We start from the raw sequence: 27,863 nt of genomic DNA on the forward strand, positions 1-27,863 counted from the left end.
GAGCGGGGGAATTTCCTGTCCAAGTAACAAGAAGCACACAAAGTACAGACAAAAGGAAGCAAAGATTTTATTGACATTTCTTTACACAGAACACAAGCTACACAAAATGCCACAATAAAGCATATGTAGAAAAATAGTAGAATCATATTGGCACTGATGACTATTCATTATTATTATTATTATTATTATCATCATCATCTCATTATACAGGTTTCATCATAACCATAATAAATGAGCATTAAAATTTCACAGTGGCATTATAAGCTTTACATTCATGATCTTGTTTATACAAGGGACCATGTCAGATTTCTTCAGCTTTTTTGTATGATCATGATTCAGAGTAGTAGATTTAAAAATTAAAAGCCCTTTCCCTTAACCTATAAGGATCTGTCCACATTAATCCACTGACTTGATCCCTTGGAGAGGTCTGCATTTGTCTAAAAAGACATTACTTCTAAAACACAATTGACCAATTGGAAAATTGGCCTTAAAAAGAACCCAGGACATTTGCTATCTTCTGGTGGTCTGACTGTGAGATGCTGTGAATGCTACTGGCTGCCACTCGGCAAGATCCTTAGGCGGTATAAACTGCTTTGCCAGGCTGATCCACTTGGGGATCTGGCTTGTTCTATCAAGAGTGCATTTGAGCAGCATTTCTCAGGATCAGACCTTTAGTCAAGACTTTGTGAATGCTGTTGAGTCAAAAGCTACAAGTCAAGAAAATTGATTTGCAACTCCGTTTTCCCTAAAATGTCACAGAATTGACTCAACTTCATTGGTTTCCACTTTGTGCAATCAGTTTTGTTTTTCGATGTAAGTCTCACTTAAGTCTTGACAGACATAGCTAGAGAAAATTGAAATGTATGGCAGTTGACAAATGTTCATTAGGGAAAGGGAAGTAAATTAGAGAGAGGCAGACAGAGCATGTGTTGTAAATCTTGGTGTCTTAAAAATAAATAAATGGCACAGATTTTCCAAGCTCACAGCCTCTAATTATTGCCTCTTCTGTCTGATTTGAAATATAATTTGCTAGAAATGTAACTGCCTCAATCAAATGTAATAATGTCTCATTTAAATATACAACTTCTAGTGTCACATGACAAAATCAGTTGTACTCATATTCAGACCACAAAAATGGTTATAATTAAAAATACCATAGACTACTCGTCTGCAAAGTTCAGCCTTGGTATCAAGTTACTGTCTTTAAATCCAAATTTGCAGAAGGTTACACTTACTGTTACATGCACCAGTTATATCATGCATATTGCTTGCCCTGAACAATCAGCCTTAAAGGAAGTACTTGGAGAACAATATATCTCTGATGCATTGCTTTGCAGCCTGTGTGCACAAACATGGGCATGTATACCAATGCTAGTATCTTACATCCACTATGCATGGGTACAAATGGTTAGTAAGTCTAGGGGTCAGTCTCTTGGCTTTTTATATTTTTTACAAAACTAAAAATTGACCTGCCTAAAGCTGCAATTAATCACTTGATACTAAGCCCAGTAGTATTTGTCATTTGCTTATTGGAAAAAAAACCACACGATTTTTCTAAAAATTTTCTAGCCTTGCCCTTCTTAACTAAAAACTGTAAAAGTGTGCTTAAAGAAAACCACTTTCAGAGATAATTACTTACTAGAAATAGTAGCTTTTAATTCCAAGGGGTAATTTCTTATCATTTAATAAAATAAGTAAAACGTAATTCTTTGAAACGTAAGATAAGGATCTTCACAGAATTATGCTTCTGCCCACTGAATTCTATTCCACATCAGCTGAGGAACAGTGAAGGTCCAATTTTAGGTGTTACCATTGAGCTGAAAATCAATCCCGCAGTGTAAGGTGTTCCATTTGAATAGATACTGTACAACTGAGAAGTTACTTGTGATGGCATTGCTCACTTTACCTATTAAAAAGTTATAGCCTGATTTTGAGGGTTACAATTTTAATATACTTTAAAGAGAGTTTCATCACGGTTTCCAAGACTCTCAATCCAAGATAATGGTTCCAGTGTCAAAAAAAGAGTAATTGTGTTCGTACATTGCATACAGGGAAAGATATGACATCAATCAAGACCTGCCTCACAGATGTGTTTTGTTTGGAATGCAAACCAAAATTTTCTAAATTCAAGTGCCCGAGTGTGAATTTGCAGCATGGAAACAGAAGGATAAGAGAGAATAGGATTCACCTATTTTCTTGATTTGCCTAGATTACAGATTCATTACCATAAGCTCCCTCTCAACAAGAAAGATGGTCCTACAGCAGTCAAGTCCTCCCAGTTAAGGCCTGAACTGTTCACTGAAGGTAATTCTGTATATAGAAAAAGTTTAATTTTCTGATATCTCAGATGAGGTGGCTAATTGTCTACACATAAATGGAAAGACAGAGATTTAAGGTCAGAGCGTGTATATATATATATATGTCTCTAATGAACTTGAGTATATATTAAGGGATTTATGAAATTATTCAGGTCTTAGCCTAATGCTGTGGTTAAAAAAATCCTCAATAACCAAGGGATTCACTGCTCAAGTAAAGGAAACCCAGTCCTGGGTTAAACTGTTCAGCATTTAAGAAATCTTACCATTAGAGACAAAATCAAGTAACAAAAAATAGATATAAATTTTAATTTATTTCTGAACTTTGTGTTTTGGAATATACTGAACTGTGTTTTGATTTTGACCCAATACATTTCCCAAACATACAGCAATACTTTGGCATTATTTATTTTGGTGAGTGGGTAGGTTTGGAAAATTGTTCTTTTTGCTTTGGGACAAAATACCAGTGTATCTTCTTTCTCGGCAAAACAAACATAAATAAATATGGAAAATAAACCTAGAAAACACTACAAATTACTAGCTGCTTTTTGATACCTTTTTCCCCCAGACATGCAGTCACAAAGGAGTACCACGGCTTTTGTCTAGACTGATCTCCCTCATACTTTATAAGAAGATTTAATGGCAGAAAAAGGAAATAGCTAGCTTCTGTAACTGGATGCATAGTCAAATATACATGACTAAAATGAGTAAGAAAGGTGGCAAAGCTGAGAAATGATTTGTCTACCAGCTTAAAAATGAATGCTTGGTTGAAGAGGATGGATGTCAAGGGAAGTTAAAGGATAGTGAGAAGCTTCCTGTGTCAGGAGATAAGGCAGCTCAGTTTGAAATGTTACATTGACCATGGAAACCATGGAGGTGGTAGATAACACCCATCAAATTCCAGACTGCTTTGGTAAGATTAGTTGACTAAAGGTGTGTCAAGAGGTTGAGAAATCATGGTACAAAGCAACTTCTCTCCTCCAATGAGGTGGATGAAGCCAGCAAACTGTTCCTTCACAGTTTGAGCACAGGAGGATAACTGAAGTTAGCTCCCCCCAAAGTAACAGAAACCTGTTAAAAGTCAACAATCACCACCCACTTGTAAGTATGGCATGGCATACATACACTGAATATAGGAAGATACAGTCATTACATATGGGAACATAACATTACATAAGGGAAAAGACATTTTCTTTATACATATGTATGTAGGGTGTACCACACATACAGTATATAGGGCATGCAAGAACTGCATTTTGTATTATTTTTACTGAAAGTGATGATGCCCCTTATATCAAAAAGGTTCCCACAGTCTTTTCCTCAACCTTTCTTGTGCATGTAGCTGCATATATGATAGTGTATCAGAAACGTCTTGACATCTCTTCACCTTTCTGGGAATGATGCAGGTAGTCTTATCCATATAAAACCAGAAAGAGTAAATGATCTTTTCTTCTGGATCGGGACAGGCAGATTTCTTCTAGCACTTATGCTTTCAGGAACAAACGAAAAACTTCTTAAACTAATTGTCAGAAATTTACATGAAAATTGCAATATTGAGGCTTTCAGCATCAGAAGCTGTTATACCTATTAGCGCAACCTCACTTATGGGAAGCACAGAATCAGCAAGGTCATCGTAGTACTCAAACCACCTACTCCCAAAAAAAAGTTGTTTGAGACTGGACTTTTGTGTGGGGGAGGGTTTTTTTTGTTCCTTTGGATAAGGTGTTTGTGTTTGTAGCCGATAGCTTTCAAAGACTGCAAGGCATGCTGGATTGCAATAAGAGTTGCCCTGCTGACTGTGTCACAGTTTTGTATTTTCAGAGGCAGAAGCTACTTGAAGACCTGCAGCTCCACGCGTATAGCCAATGAACTTCTGGCACATACATGTCAGTGTGCAAATCCATTTCAGACAGATGCGGTTAGTTTGCTACACAGATAATAGGATCTTGCAGCACTTTGGGTGAAAGCAGAGGCTGAATTTTCAAAAGCAGAGAAATCAAGTTTCATGGTTATAACAGAAGTTAATTTAGTCTGACCTTTTGCATAAGAAGACTTTATACATATTTATGCTTTATGCTTCTGTTCTATGCAGGGAAGGCCTGACTCATCTGCATTTAAAGCAGCTCTACACTGATTAAACTGTTTTCATAAGCATTTCTATTCAGTGCGTGGATGCCTCTTAGGGAAGTGCATATGTAGTATATAGTCTTATTAAAATAGAGAATAAACAGCAGCAGCAGCTCTTTCAGACCACAGATTGTCAGGAAGCAGCATGCCATGATGATGATAACAAGGTAAATGATCACCCTTGTCTGTCATGCAAGGGTGGAGCAGACTCACAGGAGGTTTCCTTACTATCTGTGCCTAAAGCTTACCAATGACTAAGATCACTTAAGATCACCTCAAATAAGACTTGTTAAAAAAAGCGATGGAAACAATTAGCATGGCAGTGAGCACGTTAAGGGTGCAATGGGGGGCCAGATGTACTGTGTGCTGAAAAAGAGGCCCATAAATGGTGGCAATAAGCCACAGGTCACAAGTCTTTGCCCTTGCTAGTGCTGTTACCTTAGCCAAGATAACACAGGAAAATGAAGTAAAGATGAACTCGCAAGGGGATGCGAGCTGGAAGCTTACAAATCATGGCAACCAGAGAACAGTTCCAGCTCTTCAGATGAGAACCTGTTAGGAAGAGCATGTGATGAGACCCAACAGCCAGTGAACCCCTCCCGAGCAGGGAAAAGACACCAGTCTGCACCAGAACTCTCATCCAAGGAAGTCTGCCAGTACTTCCTCCTAAACCCAGTCCAAGGTTGAGAAACTAGAAAGAGCCCAGTAAAGGGCTAGCAAGATGGGGAGGGGTCTAAACACATGGCTTCTGAGGAGAGGTTGAGTCAGGCTTGTTTAGTCTAGCAAAGAGGAGATCAAGTGACAATCTAAAAGCCTGTCTGCAGGTATTGAAAAGGGAGTTACAAGTACGTCAGAAACAAAGCCTTCCCCATGGAATAAAAAGGTGGTATAATAAAAGGTGACAACAAGAAGTTGCAGTCTGGGAAGTTCAAAATGCATTTTTTAAATTTTATTTTACTTTTTTTTTTTCCTTAGAAGCGTTGTACAGAAGTTGAAAAGGTGATCCAGAGTAGCTGTAGTATATCCACCACCAGATGTTTTGAAGACTTAGCAAGAAAAAGACATGGCTGACCTCACCAAGATGCTCGTGATAATACTGCTGTGAAGAGGAACTAGACTGGGAGAATTCCAGCTGTTCCTTCTGAAACCAAATATTCTGTCATCTGTAACATGTTTGGATAGGTGGATAAAGGTCCTCATGAAAAGCTGAGAAAATTGACTGGCATGAACGTGTGAACATGATGTACCACTCCTGGAGAAATGGAATGGCAGTGCTGGCTATATTTGTGAATGCACGTCTGCACTGACTTCACAGTCTCAAAGAAATGTTACCAGCTGAATATTCACTGTGGCAAGAAGCTCTGTGTGTGGCTATATGCGGCACTTTCAAAGGTAGTGAGAGTTGCTAGTCTATTTCAGAATGAGCTGGACCAGGCCTCTAGAGCATTTTAAGTACAAATAATTATCTTTTTTTTTTTTTTCTTTAAATATCCCTCACTTAGTTTTTTCATTTTAAAGAGGCAGTAATCGCCTGCTGGACACTTTTTTCCTTTACTTTCTAGAGTTCTGTTCTAAGCAACCATGAATGGGAAAGAAGGAAGGAAGGGGGGGAGGGAGGAAGGGAGGATGGGAGGATGGGAGGAAGGAAAGGAGGGAGGGAGGGAGGAAAAAGACGTATAGATGTGGCAGTTAGGGACATGGTTTATTGGTTTAGGTGGCACTTTTAAGTTCATGGTTGGACTTGATGATCCAAAGGGTCTTTTCCAACCTAAATGATTCTACAATTCTGTGATCCTAGGGAAGGAAGGAAGGAAGGAAGTCACAAGGGCAGCATAAGACAATGACAAAGAGAAAGCATGTGGAAGACTGTAAAGCAGACCGGAGTGTGCTTTTGGAGTGTGAATTGGGTGAGTACACCACCTATCCAGAACCAGCAAAATACATTCTGTCCATGACAAAGTCCAAATTAACCAGGGGATCTGTATTTCAGCTTCCCACTGATTCATGAAGGATAAGTTTGAATTCTGGGAAAAAGTTCTGTTGGGTCACTTAATCAAAACCTCACATCACACACATAAAATGTAGCTTGAAGGACTGGATTTGTACAAATCTGTCATGGTTTAACCTGGCTAGGCAGCAAAGCATCACACAGCTGCTTGCTCACACCACTTCTCAGTGCGATAGGACACAGAACAGGAAAAGTAAAAATGTGAAAACTCATGTGTTGAGACAAAGACAGTTTAATAACTAAAAAAAAAAAAGGGGGGGGGAAACAAGAACAACAAGAGAAAAATAAAAAATTAAAAACAAGAATAACAAGTGATGCAAAAAACTCCAATTGCTCATCACCCAGCCAGTCCCTGAGCAGTGGCAGCTCTGGCCAAACTCCCCCCACCCCACCCCAGTTTTATTGCTGAGCTTGATGTCATATGGTGTGGAATATCCCTTGGATCACCTGGGGTCAGCTGTCCCAGCTGTGTCCCCTCCCAACAACTTGTTGCACCCCCAGCCTGCTCGCTGTTGTGGCCGTGTGAGAAGCAGCAAAGCCCTGGGCTCTGTATCAGCGCTGCTCAGGGATAACAAAAACATTCCTGTGTTACCAACACTGGTTTCAGCACAAATCCAAAACACAGCCGCATACCCGCTACTAGGAAGAAATTTAACTGCATAGCAGTCAAAATCAGTACAAAAGCTAAAACCACTGACAATATTTCAGAGGATGGTAGAAATTAACTGCCTTGTTTGGATAGTTACACAATTTTGTAGCTTTGCATGACAGCAAGGACAGGGGGGTAAAAAGAAGAGGAATGGACAATATATGCAAAAGAAAAGCCGGAGAGGTAGTCAGATCATGGAGAGGTGTCCAAGAAAATTTGCAAATCAAAGCAGAACAGTAACAGGGCAATTTAGGCTACTCAAAGGATAGCAAATTAGGGGACCCGTGAACAAACAGAGGTAGAGACACAATCTTGGTGTAGTTACATTTGATCCAAAAGGCAAAACCAAACCAGGAAAGAGTAAGATGCAGCTAAACAAGTCCCAGGCTGTGTATTTTCTGACTCCAAACATGAATGGACTAATTTTTACTTCAGTGGTTATCTGTGTACACAGTCGTACTTATTTCATGAAGTTCCTGAGACTGATACTATAGCTTGCCATAAAGCAAATGCATTGAAGAGTGAGAATGGGTGGGCTGAACTCTGACTCCAACAGACCTGGATTTATACCTGAAAAATCCATTGATTAAATACATACTGGAAAACTGGGGGAGGTGCTAAATAAATATTAAAGATGGAGCTAGAAATTGTCAATTACTTAACATTCAACATCAAAATTGTTGAGCATATGTATTGAAATAAAAAAAAAAAAATGCTCCTTAACAGTTCTCCATGGACGTGACCTGTAGCATCTAAATGACCAGTGGGAGTGAAATATGTTAGGCTGTTCTGATGATAATTTTTAAATGGAAATTTAAGTCCACAAAGAAAATAATCATTCAGCTAGACTGACACATACAGGCGTGCTGAGAATGCTATGGAAGTGTCCCATGACTATTCATTATATTTTGAATTTCACGGGATATCTGCATAAACCTTCACAAGGGTCTAACCCAGTTATTAGAAGTTCTCACCTATTTCCTACACCACCACTTAGCAATTTCAAATGCAGAGGCAGAAAGGAAGAGATCTTTTTTTAACATGCAGAAGGCATCAGAGGAACCTACAAATTCTAGCCAAAGCTTTGGCTTGAATTCCCAGTTTTCACATTGTCTTGTGATAACTTTCTCTCTCGAGCGCGGCTCTTTTCTGGCAAGGGAACAGTGAAAAGGATTGGTCTGTGGATATTTATGAAGTGCTTTGAAGTAAAACAGTGCTCTTTATTCCTGATAGTAATTTCCAAAGCTCTGTGCTAAGGTTTCAAGGCTTTGGAATGCAATCCTTTCAAGTTAAGCAATTTCAACTTCCTCTATTGTCAGTGGACAGACCTGATTTTGAAAACAAGTTACCGATTTCATAAAGAGAAAATGGGCATCCATTGGAAGCTGGGAAAAGACACATTTCATGCCAAATTGTAAAGGAGCGTGATTGGTCTCTTCAGGGTTTGCTTTTGATCAAGGTGCACAGTCAAAACTTACACCTAAGTATGAAAAAACGGAAGAGCTAATAATTAGGAATGCCATCCAGTCCATGAATATTTGACCTCAACTTTTTGTCTACATCTTAGATACCCAAAAAGTGAGTTTTGTTGTAAGTTCCCTGGTCAGAGAAGAGAGGTAAGTAACCCTGAATGCCACCAGAGCAGCAAACAGGGTCACTTCTGCAGATTTTCTGTAGTAGCTACCTCTGTCATAGACTATATAGAGAAATTAAGACTTCTTTTAGTATAACAAATTCATTTTGCAACTAATTTTTAGGCACAAATTAGGTGAGGAAACTAGACAGGCTAAACCCTATCCTCAAAGGAGGAACTATCTCCAGAGGTTTCTCCATGTTTTAGGCAGGTAAGCATGCAACTATTATCAGGAGATTGAAAACCACTCCCTTGAAAATCCTCAGCCCAGCTGCAGAAAGGACTAGCTCTTCTGTCCCTTATCTAGTCACACTTAGTCACAGCAGCAATTTCTTTCCATCCATATTCAAGAAACAAATCTTCCATTTTAGATGAGATTAAAATCTTTTGAGAGTGGAGCTCAATGGGCTGTAGTAGCCCCAAAATAGTGGAAAAATTTCATCCAGCTATTAATAAAGCATGATCATAGAATCAGAATCATAGATATCCACCAAATTGTTACAACCACACTGTTTATAGGTGCTTCAAAATTTTAAAAATAGTTAATGCCAATGCTTTTAAGTGCTATAGATTCCTTTTATATAAGTTTTTATTTGAAGGTGAAATAGAAATTGAAAAAAAAAGTCTGGGCATCTTTGTGTCTTTTCACTGTGTCCTTCTACGAACTTGTCAATAAAACTAGGTAAGGTTTTTATCTTCTTTCTTCCAGAATCACTGTGCTGTTCCTAGGCAGGTAACTGGCACTGAAAGAGAACTGGCTTCAAGGGCCAGGTGCTATTTCAAAGCACAATATCCCTGCTTTGGACGTTTGGGATGGGAATGGAGTTCCATAAGAGTTCCAGCACTGTGTGGGATTCATCTGACCAAGTGTAGGTGTCAAGTCATTAGACAGCTAAATATGATACCCCGCAGTCAGTGGAAAGAACAGGCCCAGAGCAAATTAGACCAGAAAAGTAAAATACGTCTGATAAATCTGATGAAGTGTGTCTTTCCTTCCACTGATCATACCAGGAGTTAAAATCCCCCATTACACCACAAACAGATATCCACACCACAACTGCACAAAGTCAAGTAAGATAATATTACTCTGCGTTGAATTTTTTCAGTTCTTTATAAGGAATGTGTTGGTTTTTTTTTACAGTGAGGGTGGTGAGACAGCGGAACAGTTGCCCAGAGATGTGGATGCCCCATCACTGGAAGTACTCAGAGTCAGGTTGAAAGGGGCTTTGATCAACCTGATGGTTGATTGTGGCAGGAGGTTTGTACCAGATGATCTTCAAAGGTCCCTTCCAACCCAACAGAATGGTTTCTATGAAATCCAGCTCTATTGATGCCCCTTCCTGTCTTTCTTTCTTCCACTAGCCTTTGCTCCTGTCTTTCAGAGTTCAGAGATCCTCTGCCTTTGCTGCTCTTTTCCTGCATTTGGGCTACCACCTTTCCTTCAGAGAACTCACTCATCAGACCATAGCACATCCTTCATCTTTAACACTGGAAAACCTCAATAGCCAAATGCACTTTACCTGTTGGAGCCAGGAGATCCTCCATGCTGGTTGTAAGACTTCTAGATGCTAAAGAAACAACCCTGCACTGCTGGCTTTGTTTTTTTCTTAACATTAAGCTGGGCATTGACAAGGTACAAAAATTTTGTAGCTGTTTCTCCTCTGTCCAAGTTCTTGAAAAACTGTCTTATCCTCTGTGAATGTGAGAGCTTCACTTAAGAATTTAAGCATTACCCTCATCGATACAGCAAGACAAGAGGACCTTGTGCAGTTTGAAGGGAAATACTTGTAGCAGTACTGCTAATGTAGTTAATTGTCTTTAAAAAGGCTTTATGTGAAAGGACAATACATTAAAATTCCAAAAGTCAAGACAGAAACAAAAATGCTAACTGTGCAGTTATTTTGCTATTTGTTATGAAAGTAATAATTAATACATATTTCTATATATAAAAATATAAAAAAATTCTGAAAATAAGCCCATGTTGATTTGTATAGTCTGATGAAGTCCAACCGCTTAGATGTTATTTATATTATAATGATAATGATTTCTTTGCAATATAGGCTACACAAATAGAGTGGATTTACAATATTGGGAGTCATTATCAAAGCAGCATCCTATTGAAAAGAATAAAAGAAGAAAAAGAGGGGGAGGCTATTCTGAGAACCTCAAAAGGAATTCTCAGCTAGACTGTTACTGCCAGTATTTCCCACAATGTTCTGCCAGCACACGGAAGATAAAATCTGTGGCTCATCAGTTCACAGGAATGACATCTCCCAGGTTTTTCTGAGGCTCCATAGAAGCTGTCTGCCATACCCCACAAGGAGCAAGTTGTATGGACCTAATCCAAATCCACGTACAATCAAACTCCAATTTTGATATCAGACTCCAAGCCATGAAAGAATATTACATGTATAGGAACATGGAAATTTTTAGGCATATTTATCCATCAGTCATAGCACTGGTAGCAGTACAGAATGTGAAAGTGAACATTCTAAAAGGCCAACCAGCTTCTGCAGCAACACAAAAGAGCCCTTTTCACATTTCTCTTCTCTCAAAGTCATGCAAACAGAAGGCTGGGAGTGCTGTTTAATGTACAAGGCAAAGCAAGAAACCACCAATCTGACTGTAAGAAGAACTGCACTGGTATATTGTCACTCAGTATATTAAGGATTTAAATAGTTGGTGTGTGAGACCTTGAAATAAGCATATTTCTTTGTACAGACTGTACACATACACACACACATACATTAGGCATGGTGTAAACTAACCTCTTCCTTAATGTTTTTCAAAATTTTCTTTTAGCAGATGCCTGAACATTCTCTGAAAGAGAAGCAGGCCCTTATACAGCATGCTGAAGCATGCTGATGGTTGGAGATCGCTTTTTTTCCTTGTTTTTCACACACTCCTTAGAAGTCCCTGGCTGTGGCTCAGAACCACTGCACTGTGTAACAGCTTAACCTACGTGTCCCATTATGTTAAAATTCTGTAAACAGTTTACCAAGGAAGAAGGAAGCTGTGATATGTAAGTGTAGCTGGCACTAAAATGCTGAGGCTGAAAAGTGATAAAGACTTCCCAAATCAGAAGTGGGAATCACAAGTTCTTGATTCCTGACAGAATTTATTTGTTAACTGGGTAAATCCATCTTTTAGCTTTAAACTGTCAATTTATAAAAGGGGGGGGGGGGGGGGGGGGAAGACAAAATAGTATTTATGTATTTTATTCAAGTCCTGAGGTAATGTTTAATGTTTAAAAACACTTGTCAATGTTGAAACACACCATGTAACTGTATATAATTTCTGCCCTTTGGAGACCAGATGATTTTTAGGTGCAATATACCTTCCTATTTCAAGATGATCTTAATCTCAGCCTTTTGTATATTCTTTCTAATTTCTATTTTAGAAATGTGCCTACATTATCAAACCAGCTTGGTTCTTTAACAGCCTTTACCAGTTTCATTGCAACTCTTCCCTTGAACTCATTCTGTGTAAGGTTTCCAATTTTCTTCATTTGAAAAAAACCAGGTTTACTTTTTGCATGTAGAAATATTTGCCTGTGGTTGCAAGGTTTTTTGTTTTCATTTTTAAACTCTCATTTCAGAAACGCCTACTATCTTGATCTTAACTTACTAATACGAGTATTGACACCTGAAACCACCTTTTTCATTTTTTTATAGTTTTTATCACAAGATATACAGGACTGATCGCTTATGGTTTTGAACAAATTATATTTGCATTAAAAAATTGCCTGCCTTCTGAACAAAAATAATTGTGAAGAATTATTCACCTTCTCTTTTTTGAAAAAAACTGCTGTGACATTGAAAATTTATCAAAATGTTATGAAAATGCATAGAAAGTTATTGAAATTTGACTTTTTATCTTTGATAACTTTTTGATTAAAAAATGAATGAAAAATTGGGGAAAAAAAACCTAAAAAAGTGAAAAATGGGTTCTTTTCCAAACCCTTAAAAACAACTTGGATATATTTGTATGAATAAAGTTTTAAATGTTTCAACCAGCTGTAACCATATAATAATTAGGATTGTATATAGCAACGCGAATGGACATTAGTAAAGCACTGATAAAGCATTGCAGAGGAGCTTAAGAAGACATCATTATATTTTTTAAGCTTTCCACAATCCTTATCACTCTATATCCCTGGCCCATTTTCATCTGATGGGGTTTTTTTTAGGGGTATTACTGGCTAGATTTTGAATTTCATATCAGCATAATAGATTTTAAAAAAATTAAAATTTGTTGGGGTAAATGTACTTAGATACAAATGTAAAAGTAAAAATTGTATCTCTAAGGTTATAACAAGCACAATAATGATCCTCTATAAATGTAAACAGAAGAAATCTTCACAGTTGCCACTGTTACAAGTAATCCAATAGGCTCCTCTTGGTTTGGCAGCTTCTAACTTGAACAAAATTCTTCCCAACTTAAATTCTGGGCTTTTTAAAAGACAAATATCAAGATTTCTTCATTCTAATTTAAATATTTCACTCTTTTCTATTATTTGAATGTATGTGTGTTACAAATTATTACCAGTAATGGAACCATCCAAATATTTTCTTTCAACAAATGGAAACATTGAAACTTTCATAAATGTTTTTCAGACTTCCCAGTTTATCACAAAGGAGGTTTTAACCTGAGTTCATATATGCTTGTTTCCTCATGTGTTAACTACCCCAAAAGTGCTACAAATGCATAACTTTGTTAATACGTAAATAAGCATTAAATCAAGGACAGCCAAGTTCCCGGGTTAATATTCAGGAGAAACGGGAATCATATTGGTCCAATCATATTTAGAGAATTAGCCTTCTTATTCTGATTCAGTATTTCAGAAGTGTCTCATGTCTTTATGTGGACAAAGAACATAGAAACTGGAGAGGAATATCTATTTCTTCCAAAAGCACCAATATTTGGAAGCTTGAATGCCTTAAAGCCATAGCACTTTACTCTCTGAAACAGAAATGGAAATGGAGAGTCTGAAAGTCCCACCTGATCTCATTTTTAACACTTTGCTCTTTTGGCTAAGGGATTCTCCTCCACTCAATGAAAAGTTTTGCCTCTGTTACCCCATACTTCAGGCACTATTTGAAGTAGTTGAGTCCTGCCACGAGGAAAAACTTCTCCAGGAAAAGTTCAGAGTCCAGCACAGCAATGTGGGCAGCCCGGCCTATCAACGTGTTGGCGGTGTTTGGCAGAGCATGGAACACATTGTGTCTGATCAAAGTGCAGTCCTTCGCCCCAATCAAAGGCTGAAGCAGGTTGTTAATCATTTCTGCATAAACAGGACCTGCAAAAGAGTTTAGATGTCACACCTAGATGCCAAAGCTGCCACATCCCCTCTTTCCTTCCAGTATAGTTTAAATACGGTCGCGATGAGAAGGAAAATGGAAGCAAGGCCACAATGCAAGAGAGAGCGGTCCGTTTCAAAGATTCGCCAAGTGCCGGGCTGTTGTTAACCTAATGAGGCACTGGCCACGTGAGGATATCTGCTGAAGGTGCTAGCATGGTGAGTGGGTGGGACACTTCTTGGCATTTAGTCTTATTTCCTCTGAGGTGGAAGGAAACATCTTGCTCCCTTTTGGGGGAAGAGGGTTGGACTCGTGCTGCCTGTGAATTCAAATGCAAAAGGGTCTGGCAAGAGGTCGAGGTCCATTTGGGTTTCTCTGGGGAATCTAGCCCAGGAAAGACATCATGCAGACAGTTAAGGAGTTTACAGGGCAAGAACAATGGCTCAGAAAATTTGTACTCATAAATGGTCTACACTGAATGTAGATCTGGCTCCTGCTAGGTCACACATCATGCCCAAAAAGCAGCCATGGGAAGACAGTGTTAGAAAATTACCTTTTAATTCATATCTGAGGTAGGATATAAGGAGCTGCAGTTTAGGTAAGATGTGTGAAGGCTGTGATGTTGATTATTGGGCCTGTGTTTCTCTTTCTACTTCCAAAGAGTACCTCCATTTCTAGGTAATCACGTATGTGAAATGGGTATGAAATTACACCGAACATTATTTCTGGAAGTGGTATGAAACTGAAGCCATGAAACATTTTATAAATGAGGGAGACTGCTAATAATAAAGGCAATACTTGAGACAGTACACAGCCTGAGCTCACAGGGGGGCTAACCCTTTGACAGCATGAGTCCTGCTGTGCTTTATAGATCTTATTACAAACAAATATGATTTAGATCTGTCCCTTCAATTAGTTGGCAATCGTCCCAACACTATTGTAAACAAAGGGAAAAAACCCTGACTTGGGATGTGAGCAAGATTTCATTATGTGAAACAAAGGTGAGACAATTCTAGTAAATCAGTAGACTACAGAAAAGCATTGTCAATATCTAGTTCTATTATAATCACTTTTAAAATAAATAAATTAGAGGGAAGAGGGAGAAGCAGTAAGAAACCTTTAATTATGACCTGATTGAAATTTATTTTCATCAGACAAAGACCTTCTTAAAAAGGTTCTTTACTGATTTCAGTAATTTCCTGTGGGAAGAGAACACTTTCTTCCTCATCAAATAAACATTTGCGTTTTCATCATGCTGATGAAAACCCCTTCTAATGCAATGACCTCAGTTACACAAAAACAGAATGTCTCACCAGCTTTGTAAATAAAGAAAGGATCTTAAACATACCTGTGTGTCTGTCCTTAAGTGCATTTTTGCACATTTCTATTCTTGCTGAATGGAAGGGTACATATCTGTCTTGGGGTGAGGCCACTAACACAACATTTTTAAAGTACTGAAGACCTGTGGCAAATGCATTAAATAAATCTATCACAATGATGCACAACAATGAAAATACATACAGTGTCAACATGACTACTTCATGCTTTTTGAAAGTAGATTTGAAAATCTACAGTGCAGAATAGATTATAATAATTAAAATGTGCAACACAAGCATAGAAAGATTCATAATAGCTTAAACCCATTTCTGCTGCTTCTGTGAACTATTTGTTACTTACCAACACTCATACAGGTTATTTCTATGTCAACAAAAAAAGTAAGAACTGTCTCTGTTTTAAAAAAAATATGTTTCATTAAACCGTTAATCTTGCAAATATTAATGCCTTTAAACACTGGAAACACATGTACAGCCCCACTATGGTTATTGAGTGGTTTTGGATAAGTAAGTGCTCATAGGAATGGGGATCACATTCAAAAAAAACAAATCAGTACAATTTTCAAGCAAAACAGAGAGATGAGAGAGATGGAGGAGTAGAGGAACCAAATTCAGTGCTATGATGTCATACTATTACATCAGTGTTGAGGGAGCCTTGGGATCCAGTCCCTGCCTTCAGCAGTCCCCTGATAAATGCACACTGTTGGTACATGGACTGGAAACCAGGAATCCTCCCTCTTCCCCGGAGGCAATGGGGCCACTGATGGTCTGTGGGAACAGAATCCTACTGTTTGCCCTGTCCGTGGCCTCTTAAGCCCTCCATCACCCACATTCAACAGGAAAGTAGGAAAACGGACACAGATGATCTAGTCTACTAGACAAGAGAGTATCCCGAACACAGAAGAGCTTTGGGTTTGACCTTCATCTTTCCCTCCCCTTATGGGAAAGGGGCCCAGAACCAAGTCCTTTAATTTCTAGATTTTCATAGAAAAGTTGACCATCAATACCACAAAGAACAGTCCTGCTGGCTGACTTTACTAAGCCTGGCTGAAGCTGTCTATAATTTTCTTCTTGTGCAATCAAACCAACTGAGTTCGACTTCAGTATGAGGTAAAAGGTAGGAAAAGCAACAGTGGGAGTTACCGTATCTAAAATCTTATGTGAAGAGCTTCAAAAGGGAATAATGTTTATTTGTTGCTTTCAAGAGAAGCACAAGGAACATTTAAAGAGATTGAAAAGCAGAAGGGACTTGTACTTTAAGAAGAAAATCAGAAATTACTGGAGGCTTAAAGAGTTATCTGGGAAAGCAGGCACAGCACTGCTGCTGTTATCGCTCCCTCTGCACCTTCTCTCAACTGCTTCTGGGAGCAGGGTGCTAGAGTAGGGGTACCTCTGTTTTGACTCAGTATGCCAACTCAGGTGTTCTTATCTGGACCTACCTACTTCAGATTTTTCACCTAAGCATCTACCTGGATGATTCTGACTTTACAGACAACCCTCTTCACATTTAAATTTCTGCTTGCTGCTTTTGCAGGGACAAGATCTTAATTTATAGCCTGTTAGACCTCCAGTCCACCAAAAAAACAATGGAACACTTTGATACACAACAAATACTTGGCAATTCTTTGCTTGGGAAGTTACAATGTGAGCTTCCTGTGTAGTCCCAATTTTATTTGAACATGACAGTAGTAAAGCAGACATCAACTGTACTCCACAGAAATAAGAGCCAGGGAATCAAAGGGAAAATTCAAATAAGGAAATGCAAATAATGCCAAGATACAGCAGCTTCCCATCATTGATTGTTATGTAGTGTGTTCATAAAATTATGCAACAGCTCTACGTCTGTCAGACTAAAACTAAGAAGTTATATTCACCTTAACATAGTCTTTGTTTCCTAGTAGCAATGTTCCAAAGTATGAGGAAAATTAAATATCAAGTAGTGACCTTGTGACTACCAGTTTGCTCACACGCAATATTGAAAATAACTCTTAAAACATCTGCTTGAACAGAAGGATCATGCTTGTTTTCTTTTCTTAAGAAAAGCCTGATTTGTTTCATTTATTCACGACAGACCAAGGAAGGGGTAAAAAGATCTCTATTTGGACATTGTTTTTCCAGTGTGAGGCTACACATCTCTCTCTGTAGTACATAGATGCCAATATAGACGTGAATAAAATTTGTTCTTTGTCTCACAAAGTTGTATTTCCTAGAGACAAGAGATGTTACACTTAGAAAAAATAATAAAAACGGAAAATGGGTTTCATCTAGTAGCAATGGTGGGCCTGTCGAGCATGATATTTCTTGCTTACAGGATATGAACTCAGGTGTGTATTTTCTATGGCATGGAGGTCTCATTTGGTGCGAACAGTCTGGCAAATATATTCACTGATAACTGGCACAGAAAAAACCACACAGATAAAATAGACATTAGATTTTAGACAGAGCAGCCCTTCTTGAAAGCAAGGGTGTTTAAAGAAAGATCATTAACAAAATGCAGATTTGCTTTACTCCCTGGAGGCCATGGCAGTCCAGCACAATCCTTTGGAATAGCCCGTGATATTTGCACAGCACACCAAGCCCTACTCACCCGTTTTTTGGCTGAGTTGATAGAGGAAACACTTGCGCAGATCTGCATTGTCCCTGAAGGTCAGTTGCAAAAGTGACCCTGACTTTTTCAGCTTCTGCATGAGCCATAGACCTGAAATGAAAGTCAGTGCATATTTACATCCTGTTTGCTAATTATTAACCAAGGGGATTAAAGACATGTGTCTACAGGAAGGGTAGCACTGTAACCCGATGTAAGTCTTTGGTTTCCCTTGTATTGCTAATCAATAGGGAGAAAAGCCTAAGGGTCTCATTGGATAGGGGTAATGGTTTTAAACTAAAAGAGGGTAGATTTAGACTATTATATATAAATATAAGGAAGAAATTTTTTTACGATGAGGGTGGTAAAAGTCTGGCACAGGTTGCCCAGAGGGGTGGTAGACACCCCATCCCTGGAAACATTCAAAGTCAGGTTGGATGGGGCTCTGGGCAACCTGATCTCTTTGAAGATGCTTCTGCTTGTTGCAGGGGAGGTCGGACTAGACGGCCTTTAAGACCTGGGACTCTTCCAACCCAAACTATTCGGTGATTCTATAATTATGTATGTCATGGTAACAGCAACACTCAGGAAGGCTGAACTGTGGGATATTCCACTCCCATAGCACTGTAAGTGTCTTTTTCAGCTGTGCAGTATACAGAGAAGTGGAAGAATACAGTAGAAGCAAGGTCATCTCTCACTGCTGCATACCCTTGGGTTTTCCAAGGAGCACTGTGCTGGACCTTGTAGGAGATGCTGAAAGCCCCCCTCATGCAAAAAAATGCACAAACAAAATGCAACTTTTTCTGTGTGGGTTTGAATTCTTCAGTGAGTATTTTCCACAGCTTCAGCGTATAAGTCATGTTGTTACGATTTATTGTTACATCCACATGTTGCGCTCTCATGCACTCTGCCATGGACTGCAGCTAGTCATACCTTTCCTGTCAACTCTTACCTGTACTAACCAAAGTACTGTTGTTGTAAAGGGTTCCCAGGTGAGGCCCAGAGAGGGACAGGAAGGTGTGTAACTTGTTGAGGTAATAGCGAAACCTGGGGCGAGTTAATACAGATCGAATGATGACGTTACCAAGTGAATGTCCAATAAAACTGTTGGAGAAGAAAGAATTACATTAACACAAAAAACATCTGCATTATCTTCAAATTAAACAGAAATGTGGCATAAATTCTTCTTGAGGGGACTCTGTAAGGGCTTTTAATAACACCCTTCAGTTATCATTTCACATTTTTTCAGCCTAGTAGATACTCTTCCCTTCAGTTATCATTTCACATTTTTTCAGCCTAGTAGATACTCTTCCATCTATAAAAAATGTAAAAAAATTAATCTCATTGATTCAATGGCTTTTGACACAGGGCATTTTTGGAAAAGCTAATTTCACTGCATGTTGCTCATGTAACTCCGTTACAGACTATTAACTATCAGAATGCTTACCTTATTCGGGATATGGAGAGGTTGTACAACTGGATATGCTGTATAATTTCATCCAATAATCGGTCAGTCATTGTATCAAAATCAGCAAAAGTATCAGTCTGGTGAAAAATTGAATGAATCAGTAAATTAAAATATTGCACTTATTGCAGACTGATGCTATTTTGCAGGTAAAATGCAAGCAGAAACATAATAATTAATCCAAATTTTCTTCATACATGCTCAAGGGGGGAGTGATTTTTCTTAGTCCCCAGGTCCTCTAAAAATTGAAGTTCTCCTTTAAAAACAGAGTTATGAAGTTTCACTTTCAGTTTATTAGCAAATAGCTTCCAACTAATATTGCAAACTTACCCAAGACAAGTATGTTCTTTCTCACATAGCATCAGCAGCAAAAACAGCACATTGAGTCAGTGTGGGTCACACAGCTATCATTCAAGCCCATGTGGAAATTCGTCATCCTCAGTGAGCTTGTAGGTAAGGTAAGGCAAAATTTTCTGTCATGGAGTCTCTTTGACTGTGTATTGCACCTTTTAGCTTCAAGAACACAACCTGAGAAATCAAGGTAGGACTAGAGCAACCCTACACTTTGTAGGGCATGGAAATAGGTCCCTCTAGAACACAATTCATATTTTAAGAGGATTAAATTGCCTCCTGTGGTTGTTTCACTTACTGTACCAACTGTGCCTGTAACTTTGGCACATGTCATGATAGGATAAACCCAGACCTACAGTTTATTAATAGTAAGATTAAAAATATTAGGCTGAGTGATTCCAGACTCATGAGTATGATCTTAAAGCAGCCTGGCTTGACATGGTGACAACTGCTAATGCTTTGCTGCTCTAGATACCATATGCTGCACATGGAAGAAAAGCTTGTGGCATTTCGATTTTAACAGATTACTATGATAAAATAGATCACAGCATTATACACTGACACATAGGTTAGGCTGATGCTAAAGATGTAATCACAAATTATTTGGCCATGTTAATGAAATGCTATGTGTTTCTTATTCAACAGTTATCAGTAAGAGAATGAGTGCTAGAGTGAGACTATTTGTTGCTTGCAACAGTATTGCCAGTTGTGACACAATAAAACAAATAATATATTGTCCAGTCTATATGATTGCAAGCATATCTTATTCAGAACAGTGTCATTTGGCAATCCAACAGAACTCTAAATCAAATTCATAACTAGCTAGAAAAACAATCATCAAATGCTGGAACAGCTATTCAGAGCAAACATATCAGTAATTAATACTTTTGTGACACAACTCATCTTGCTAATTGCAGCTCTTGCAAGGGAAAACAGAAGCCTATTCACTTTGCAATTTATGAGAACATTCGGTTTAAGTCCTTATTGCAAACAGTCCACTAACCTTCTGCCTGTTTGCTTTGTCTGCACTGATAATTAATGATTTCCTCCTAGGCTCATTATCCAAAATCTTTCAGGTTGTTTAAAAGTGGAACGGTATCAGCCTGAACATTAATCATAAACAAAACACATCAAGCATCATAATTCATCTGGTTATATCTCCATCCTTTAGTATCATCTCAGTCTGATTGAGCTTGTCATACGTATCACAAATTAATGCCTAAAAAAAGTGATTTGCATTTTCCTCTATAAAACAAACTTCAGCTAAACGACTGATTTCTTGGGTCATTTGCAGTCTGGTTCTCAGAGCAGGGAAAAAAGGGTGACAGGATGCTTTACAGCATCCAAATAGTCATCAAACCATGCCGGTTCTATTCCAGAGCAACAGGAACTTCCTCACCTTCCCAGAATATAGGAGTATTAAAAGTTCAGATTATAAGCTCTGGATAATGTTAAACAGACATGTTGTAAGATGCTTCATTCTCTGAAAACAAAGATGCTTTGATGCAAGTCTGAACTGGTCTCCTCATTATTTTCATCTTGCTTACATGCACTGTGCTGGTCTGCTGCTGACAGACGTGCACCAGAAGGTGGCAAGTTCACAGACTAACACTAACCGGCCACTTCAAAATAGAAAAGCTGTCAAACAAAGAAGGAAGGCAAGTTTTTACTCAAGTTTCTCAAGTTGTTCATAAATCTGAATAGTATTTCTGACTGGGCAATGGAAATCCTTATCTTGTACACAAAGTTAGGCCTGCACCATAAATACAGGTTTGTTGCAGAACAAAGCGTGGGATTCATTACTGTTTCTCTGCCTAGACTAGCAATTAATTTTTCTGGAAGTTGTTTCTTTATCATTCAAGGAAATAAATCTCACAAACATTGCAACATGAGAAACAATGGCTGCTGCAGCAAAGGAACCTGACAACACCTGCTGGATATTCCACATCCTCCAGAGAATTTAGCATCACTAAACTTGATGCTTTCTGTCGATGCTGCATTGCCTGGCATCCAACAGGCAGAGAGACATCAGGCTGCTAAGTTTGCAAACCAACAGGATAAATCAATTTTCTTCTTCTAAGGTTTAGTCCTCTAAGTGCTAATGTCATTGCCTTGGATTTCAATGCTATGAATATTTTCTGATGGGTTTGAACACCCTATCAAATTAGACAGGAACAGGGCCAGGCCTTTGCAGTAAATACTACATAAAATTCCCTGAATTCCCCAGTGCTTTTGCTTCATTCAGCTGGTGAGAAGGCTTTGCTGAAGGCCCTGTTTCAGAAACGTCAACAGCTTTTAGCAGATCTAAAGGAAGACAGCGATTAGCTCTGCACTACCTGATTTCTTTCAGACATTAGGAAGTCCAGTTTTCCACCAGGGAGTCCCAGTTCTATAAAAGTCTTTACCAGCCGCAGATCTGCACTGTTGCCTAGAAATAAATGGTTCTTTATGAGATGTAATTCAACAGAAAAATAAGTAATACAGAGTCAATTAAATACATTTGTCTTCTTCTAAACCTCGACACCAGGGAGCTCTCGCTAGGCGCTGCTAGGACAGCTCACCACACCACAGGATCATGCATTGCAACAGCAGGAGGGCAAGAACACCCACAGCCCGCGCAAGGCAGGGCTGGAGCTCACCTCCTGCTGTTGGGGACTGCATACGTGGTGGGGACTAAAGGGCAAAGATCAGGCCCAGAGTAACTGTCCTTTGTTTGATGAACAGCAGAGGTAAGACAACAAGACAAAAAGCTGAGGTCTGTCCTTCTGCCTTCCCAGCTGCCTTGGCCCATGTGCTGGGGTAGACGGCTGTACCTTCAGATAGGGAGTAAGCTGCCGCTGTGTACTCACAGTTGGAGATGGTGCTGAAATGTCAGGCTCATAATATGGAATGGCCCGTTGGGAGATGCCTCATTCCATCCTAGGAAATTCCAAAGTCTTCTGCAAAGGAGGTACCTCCACCTCACTAGAAGGACATTACCGCCACTGAGATATTGAATGGCGAATGGTCCTTGATAGAGCCAGTGAGTGTTTGTTTTCCACTTTTCTGAGAATGCCTGAGATTTCAGTCCCTACCTCTCCTTCTCTGTGGTTTGAAAGTTAACGTCTACAACTGTCCCAAGTTTATTGGTACTTGATACCAATAATTTGTCAAGACAAGTTTCAAGTGTAACATACCAATTTTCTGCTTAGAAAGCACATATGTAAAAAATTCCAGGCCAAGCTTCCTCTGCACTGAATGATGATTTTTATTCTCTTACTTTCTAAAGCCAGCCACTATCTACCCTACAACAGTGTTGGGGGTGTTTAAATAATGATTTCATCCTGGTGACCTATTGCAAAACAACCAAGCATTTGTGGAAAGACAAGCAGCATTACTGTAATGCACACCTGTACGCATAAGGACTGTTGCGTTACGGTGTAGAATTCTGTTTAAACAAGAAAAAAGTTGCAGCATCCATTTCTTAGAGCAAATATTTAATATTCTCCTAGATCCTTTATTACAATGGACTGAATAACATAATAAAGAGCAAATACTAGTAAAGATAAATACTTTCCTTAGACTCTCCACTCTCCATTCTTTCATATTTGCTGAACATCTGCTCTTCTTTTTTGGGGGTTTTTGTTTTTGTTTACACCAAAATGACTTACAAACATCAATTCCTCCTGGGCTTACCATCCAATCCATGGACACAGACAACCAGATGAATTCCATCTTCCAAATTTTCTTCCTCTTCCTCTGGTGGAAAATATGGGATATCAGAAGCTAGTACAGATAAGTCACTGTACAGAAATCCTTCAATCTTCATTTCTTTTTTAAATTTTTCTTTGGCCTGATAAAAACTGGAGAATACATTAATTAATCACAATAGAACTGGGTGTTCAACAACAAACCTTCAAACTAGAAATGAGGAGACTGGTGTTTGCAAGAACTTATGTTTGCAATTTTCAAGTAGACACCCGGACATTATTACTTATCTATTCTGATTGACAGAAATCAGGATGCAGGGAAGAAAAGCTGTTTCTGAGTGATTTGGATACATACAGGGAATAGCTAAATCCCATTAGCACCTCACACCTGCCAGAGGAATGAAGGATTTACAAAAAATAATTTTCTGGTGGCACATAACAATGAGACTAAGATACGGAATTAGCTATTTTGCGTCTTAACAATGTCATCAGCCTTATAGATACTGAAATGCAAAATGTATCATTTTTTCTTCTTTGAGAAGCTGAAGCTGAGACCCTACTAGTCAGTCTGTGCTCTTGTTTCATAGTTTAGCTAATGAGTGCAATTATTTAAGCAGAAGAGAAAAACATGCTATGGCACTGCCATAGCGAACTGGCTCTCTGGGATCAATACTCAAGCCTGGGTAACCTTGTCTTCAAGAAGGAGGGCCAGATTTTAAAGATTATTTAAACACCTAAATCCCACAGTTTTTCAGGAGGATTAAGGACCTAATGTCTTTGACAATCTCATTCTCTCTCTGCTTTCGTCTTTCCTGTCTATTCAAATTATTTGTTCTATATAAAAACTTGTCTGTTTGGATTATTTATAGTGTAATTCCTTGGACAACAACTGTCTCTGAATGCAAGCTTACATTTATGCTTAGCCCATATTAGGGCCCTGAACTTTGTTAGGGTCTCTTGGCATTACAATAAGAAAGTAATTAGACATTCTTACTTCAGCATCCTTTCATTTGTCTCTTCATCCATCTCATTTGAATTAGAAGAGACAACTCCGAAGGAGCCCAGAGGCTGGCGAGTGATGGGGAAGGCAGCCTGCTTTGCAGAGAAGCCGACCATAGCAGGGGTCTCTTTGAGCACAGAAGAAAAGGGAAGACACGTGGCAGTGCAAGAGACGGACAGGTTAACCACATCAACAGCCTTCCTGCTTTCCAGGGCTACTCCCTCTGTCGTTGCCAAATGAAACCCCGTACCATTAGCTACAAGTTTATGCTCTTGGCCGTTGGGTTCCTGAGGATATTCAGCCTGGTAGGATCCTGTTGCAGGGTCTGCTGAGGCAGGTGAGTCGTTGAGCTCAATTTCTTGTAAGCCCTGCATTTCTGCATACACTGCTGGGCTCTCGTCACCTAGAGAGCTACCACACTCCCCTTGCATTGAGCCAAATTCGGTTGAGGTCTCCGAAGGAGCTGGAACAGGGTAGCAAAAATCTGGTACCAACTTTATGCTTTGGGAGAAACTCTCCGGTCCTGAAATTCTGCTATTGGAGTAAAAGCCTTGTATTTTTAAACTGTCCAGCTTAAATTTATCCTTGGGATCCTCAATGCATGTATCAAACTTCTCTATATCTTCATCCGAGTAATTACAAGCCCTTGGTGTTTTTAAGCTGCACTCACCATTGCTCTCCAGTGACTGGCATTCAGATACATTATCTTGGAGCTGTTTTGGACAAATGGGTGACCTTGTGTTTTCCAAATAAGTCTCTGGAAAACCTTCCTTCTCCTCCTCCCCTTGTAACTCAATGTTACTGCTACTGTGTTTGACAGAGGGTTTGGGATGTTCTCTTGGTTCTGGCTGTCCACTTTCATTGGTGATTTGACACGCAGAAAAGTCCACAGTTAACTTTCCATCTCCACTCTCTGTTTCTGGGCAACTTTTTAAGTTTCCTCCTGAATCTCCCAAGGTTGATTCACTGTGTTTGGATATATCTACTTCCTCCGCAGGCTCTTCTGGGCTACTGATCTGAGGAGCTGAGACAGATTTTGTCAGTTTGGTAAGCTCCACTTCCCTCTCCTCTTCTTCAAAGGGCAGAGAGCTGATGGATGTGAGTGACGCTTGGATCCCACTGGGCAAGCTGGTATTGCTTTCTGTGTGGCCACCCTCCAGGGAATTCCGGTGGATGGCATGCCTTCGTACCAAGTGCTGTAGAATCTCTCGATCGCTGGGCAGCTCCAGTGCCCGACTACGAGCATCAGACCATGCCACTGAACTTGGTTCACTTTCAATGCCTGAATCAGATATTATAGAGGAAGATCTTTTTATAACCCCTGACATCAGGGTAAATTCTTCACACTCCTCACCTCGTTGCTCCTTTGTGAACAATTTCACTTCAAAGCTGTGTGGGGGCAAAGCTTTCAAAACAGGGAGCAGAGCCTTGGTGTCTGGATCTCCTGTCTTTTCAAGACTGGTCAATTCATTCAGTGGAAGCTCAGATGATGGGAAATTATTCTCAGGATGACTAGATTCGTCTGTTTCATGTATTTCAGTCCTGTCTTCCAAACCATCAGCTCCACATGCTCCACACTCATACTGAGCACTGACAACTAACCTGGGCTCACTTTTGTGGGAATCCTTATTGCTAGATTTCGTATTTTCAAAGGTAACATCCACCGTAAGTCTATTGTCTTTTAATAAAACTTCCTCGGGTGTTTCAAAGTCTTCTGATGTGCATTTTATATTGCCTGGCTCTGAGTCAGAAGTAGTTTCCTTACGTGAAACAAAAATATTTTCAGTTTTCCTTTGGCTTTCTTTGTTCACTGTACATACCTGAGATGTGGAGTGCTGGTTTAATCCCTTAGCTGGATAAGCAGCACCTTCAGTACCACTGTATATGCAGGAGGGATTCCCATTTATCCTATCTGTGTGTATTACTAGAGTACCTTTCCTGAACTCTCCTTTCATTACTGCAGTGGCATCATTTGATACAAAATCATCATTGTCACGTATTACGTCCATTTGAGTATTTGCAGGAACCTCAAAATCTCGGAAAACTTCCAAATTCTGATCTGAAAGAAAGAAAAAAAGTAGTAGTACCTACAAGAACACAAAACATTACCCTAAGGTGATGTGGGACTTTGAAAAGTGATTGTAAGTCCTATAAAAGTTTACATATTTCTATTATGTAAGTTACACATACATTAGAGGCATATTACAAATGCAAACGCCAGAGTGCATTTAACTAGAATTATACTGACAGTAGTTAAGGCAATACCAATAATATGTACTTTCCTCAGTATAACTGTATCTAAACTGCTATTTACAGCATATGTAAGCGAAATAAAGCTGACACTTCTTTGTATTCCTGCTGTCATATGACACCGTTCATAGCATAACTCTTGCTTGTGAGTTAGTTTAATACTCAGATTAATAGTTTAAGTATCTGTAATAAGTATTGTCAAAAACTAGGCAGTTAGATAACTCTGGAAAAGTGGAAATTTTGGACCACAGGTCATATTTACTAGACTATGGTCACCTCTAATATTAATACATATTGCTTCCTTGATAATCATAGCAGTTGAGTAAAAAGAAAAAGGAACTGAGGGCTACGAGGTTTTACTACAAATCTGCGGAGCTAAATGATTTCTTAATTAAAATTTTGATTTGGGTACTCAAAGGGAAATTATTGTTTTGGAAAGCAACCCTGCCTTTCAGGAACAGTCTTGGGCTTTATGCCGAAATCGCGGGGTTTTGTTGTGAGCTTTGTTACCACTAGATGTCACCCTGGGGATGAAAGTCATAGCGCTGGTTTTCCTTTACATTTTTGTCACAAAAATCTAAAAGGTTGTGTTTTCTTTCTGGATTTAGCCTCCAGCTCGTGTAACTAAACAGCTTGCTTTGAAGATGAAAAATATAAAGCTATAGAGAACACTCCTAGTTTGCTATTAGGGAAAATAGAAGAATTCAGCTATATTACACCACGGATCACACTCTGATCCAAGCCAGAGTCAGCCCAAGGGATGCGAGATGGTTTACCTTGGGCTGGGGAAGTGAACCTCCCTCAGCTCAAGCTGTCTCATGAAGCAGTGCCTTGTGGCCTTTCACTCACCTTTGCAAGGCATATCCATGTACCTATCTTCAAAGATAACTGGGAGCGTGTTCCAGTCCCCATCTATGTCAAGGCATTCTGCTGGGAGTGGGGGCATGCTGGTAAAGTACTCCGAATTACGAATTTCTGTAGAAATCTGTCCGTGACTTTGGATCCTGGCAGAAAAGTACAAAAGGAATTGAGTGTTTGAGTTGTTACAGTGCTGTTTCTCCAGCGCTCCTGCAAGCCCAGCAGCAAAGCTGAATGTGCAGGCAGGGGACAGAGGCAATGTGCTTAAAAGGTGGCAGTACTGCACGATGACGGGTACCC

General features: G+C 39.3%; 1 protein-coding gene across 1 annotated transcript in view; it reads right to left on the reverse strand.

Annotated features, from left to right (window-relative positions):
* Window positions 1-51: 51 nt before the first annotated feature.
* FAM135B (family with sequence similarity 135 member B) overlaps window positions 52-27,863 on the reverse strand; it is a 231,047-nt gene continuing 203,235 nt past the window's right edge. Inside the window, exons 13-21 of the mRNA XM_056333129.1 lie at window positions 27,555-27,709; window positions 24,450-26,514; window positions 23,442-23,608; window positions 22,103-22,194; window positions 19,398-19,495; window positions 18,903-19,054; window positions 17,954-18,064; window positions 15,381-15,494; window positions 52-14,031 (exon numbers count right to left, since the gene is read on the reverse strand). Coding sequence (XP_056189104.1) covers window positions 13,826-14,031; window positions 15,381-15,494; window positions 17,954-18,064; window positions 18,903-19,054; window positions 19,398-19,495; window positions 22,103-22,194; window positions 23,442-23,608; window positions 24,450-26,514; window positions 27,555-27,709 — 3,160 coding nt within the window. The 3' untranslated portion in view covers window positions 52-13,825. The remainder of the gene's footprint in view (window positions 14,032-15,380; window positions 15,495-17,953; window positions 18,065-18,902; window positions 19,055-19,397; window positions 19,496-22,102; window positions 22,195-23,441; window positions 23,609-24,449; window positions 26,515-27,554; window positions 27,710-27,863) is intronic.

The sequence above is a fragment of the Falco biarmicus genome, chromosome 3 (assembly GCF_023638135.1).
Source record: "Falco biarmicus isolate bFalBia1 chromosome 3, bFalBia1.pri, whole genome shotgun sequence".
Classification (NCBI taxonomy): domain Eukaryota; kingdom Metazoa; phylum Chordata; class Aves; order Falconiformes; family Falconidae; genus Falco; species Falco biarmicus.